The sequence below is a fragment of the Phytophthora parasitica genome (assembly GCF_000247585.1).
Source record: "Phytophthora parasitica INRA-310 unplaced genomic scaffold supercont2.10, whole genome shotgun sequence".
Taxonomy (NCBI): domain Eukaryota; phylum Oomycota; class Peronosporomycetes; order Peronosporales; family Peronosporaceae; genus Phytophthora; species Phytophthora nicotianae.
The window spans coordinates 1435407-1437802 of NW_008648996.1; the positions used below are offsets into that span (position 1 = coordinate 1435407).

At 51.0% G+C, this 2396-nt stretch overlaps 1 protein-coding gene across 1 annotated transcript in view; it reads right to left on the bottom strand.

Moving 5' to 3' along the window:
• Positions 1-143: 143 nt before the first annotated feature.
• PPTG_21988 (hypothetical protein) overlaps positions 144-2396 on the bottom strand; it is a gene marked incomplete at both ends in the record, with an annotated part of 9751 nt that continues 7498 nt past the window's right edge. Inside the window, one exon of the mRNA XM_008901156.1 lies at positions 144-2385. Coding sequence (XP_008899404.1) covers positions 144-2385 — 2242 coding nt within the window. The remainder of the gene's footprint in view (positions 2386-2396) is intronic.

Consider the following 2396-nt stretch of genomic DNA (forward strand, 5'->3'; position numbering starts at 1 on the left):
TGACGCCGATGCTGCAGCTTGTGGGTACCTTAGAGAACGTAGCGAGTGTATTTGGTCAAGCACTGATCACCCCAGAGGGTAAATTCCATAGCAGCCTTTAGTTATTAGCATATTCAATTCAGTACATGTAGTATTATCATGCTTTACTTTCTGTTTCTGGAGCCCCGTTCTTTACGATGCTCACTACCTCCATTGGTGATTCCCAGTCGCGCGCGAGAGGCGCTTGAACTGAGACTCATACTACTAGCAGGCCCACTGGCTCTACTACCGGGCGTAGCATCCGGGTAGACACCTTTGACGTTGAATGTCCACTGCATCTCCTCGGTGCAGATCACAAGTTGACCTGACTGCATCTTGCCGTAGCCCGTGGGTGTAAAGGACACAACGAACATGGTGCCGTCTTCACTACCGTACGGGGGTAACTCGCCCTCTGCTGGGTAAACCGTGAACGCACTGGACGAACCGGCAGAGAATTCAGCGAGAAAAGCTGCAGGTTGTCTGAACTGGTTGCGTAGTTGGAAGCTCACAGAAGATGTTTGGTTCAAACTCGACTCGATGGAGAGAACGTCGTCGACCGGCGGGTCTCCAGCATCCAGCGAGACGTCAAAACGCCATAAACCTCCACTACTCTTCTTCACTAACAGCACGATAGACCCTCGATACGGACGCAAAGGTTCGAACCGAATCGTGTACGGGAGGATGAAGGAGCTGGAACTTGACGGAACCGGTAACGGGGTCACGGTTAACGCCCGTTCGATTGCAGCAGCTGTAGCCATGGGGCCGAACCGACCAGCGTCAATCTCCCAATCGACCGTGAACGTCTCGTTAGCCAATACCATGTCGTCCGGTGCGGCAAGTAGTTCGCAATCTACACGTTTCTCAACCGAGTCACGTGCTTGACAGGCAAGTACAGCCAAAACTCGAGGATGCAGTGGAGCCTCAGCCACACCACGCAATGGATATCGCCACTCTAGCTCTGCATACTCGTCACCGCCGTGGATTACAAGCTCTGCCCGTGTTTCACTCACTACGCGGGGTATGAAGGAAATTGGTACTTGGAGTAATCCAAAGCTTTCGAGAAGTACGTGGCGTTTCTTCAGTAGCATGTCGAATACGGGACTTGGAGGAGAGTTCTCACTCTCCGCTGCAACCAGCTTGACGTCGACTCGAAGTGGAGCTGCGAAGGGGTTTTTGAATGTAAACAACGTCGATGCAGCCTCATTGACTCGTGCTGTGACTACTAGAGGCTTCATAACACTAGGAGCTCGTCCTCGACCTCGAACTGTGAATTCCCAGTCACTCACTACGTCCTTTTCGAAGAATACGATACTAGTATTCTCAAAGTCGGAGAGTGACGATGGCGTGTACTCTACCACGACACTGGCACGACCAAACGGAGGAAGTGCCACACGCTTCACGGTATTATTTGTCGTACTGTTCGACCCTTTGATGGAGAAATTGCGAGTGTTACTGATACGGTACTGGAGTTGTAGCTCTTGATCACTGGGGTTTTGAAGCCACAGCGGCTGAGTACAGACATCCCCTACAGCACACGACATATCGTCGAGTTCGTGAGGATCAGCGGACTCCGCTACGAGGATTAAACGGTACCAGAACTGTCCGACAGTGTCACTAGAAAAGAGAATAGCACCTTCCTCTCCAGCGTCCTTCATCACCAATAGAGGAGAGTAGACCAGCTCGTAGACTCCGGATTGTCGTGCTTCAAGCGTAAAGGTAGTAGGGCCAAGTAACCCACGACCACGGAGCTCGACAGTGAAGGTGGTTTCGCTGTCTAAAGGGTTAGCCAATCCGATCTCGATACCGACTGCCCCGCGTACTGGAGCTCGCATCTCCAGTGTTGTCTCTGGTTCTGGGGGACTAACAGAGGCTTCCACTGTGTACCAGATATATTCACTGGTAGCTTCATTGGTAAAGGTGACAGAGCCAAAGTACGAACCACTGACTAACGGACTGAAGGTCAGCGGATATTTGACACTACGGTTTAAGCCACCAGCAGGTACAGCGATGGTAGGAGCACCAACAACGTCTCGTAAATCCGATTCCACTTTAAACATTTGAGCAGCATTCGCGTCACCCCCGGGAAGAGCGAATACGTTGAAGTTGTGTACGATACTGGTGCGAGCTTGGCAGGTTAACACCACGTGGTCTTGAGCTAAAGGTTCTTCACCGTAACCGCTAAGTTCAAACTCAAACTGCTGCTGTGTCGATGTATTTAAGAGTACAAACGTCCTGGTCTCGTGATACATCCACGTCGGAGTGAATGTAAGTGGATAAGTCGCTGATCTCTTGGCAGGAACCATAAGTGTTGGTGGACCGGAGAACATTGATACAGGAGGTTTAGTAGTCGACGTATCAGTCTTCCCACTACTGAAAAT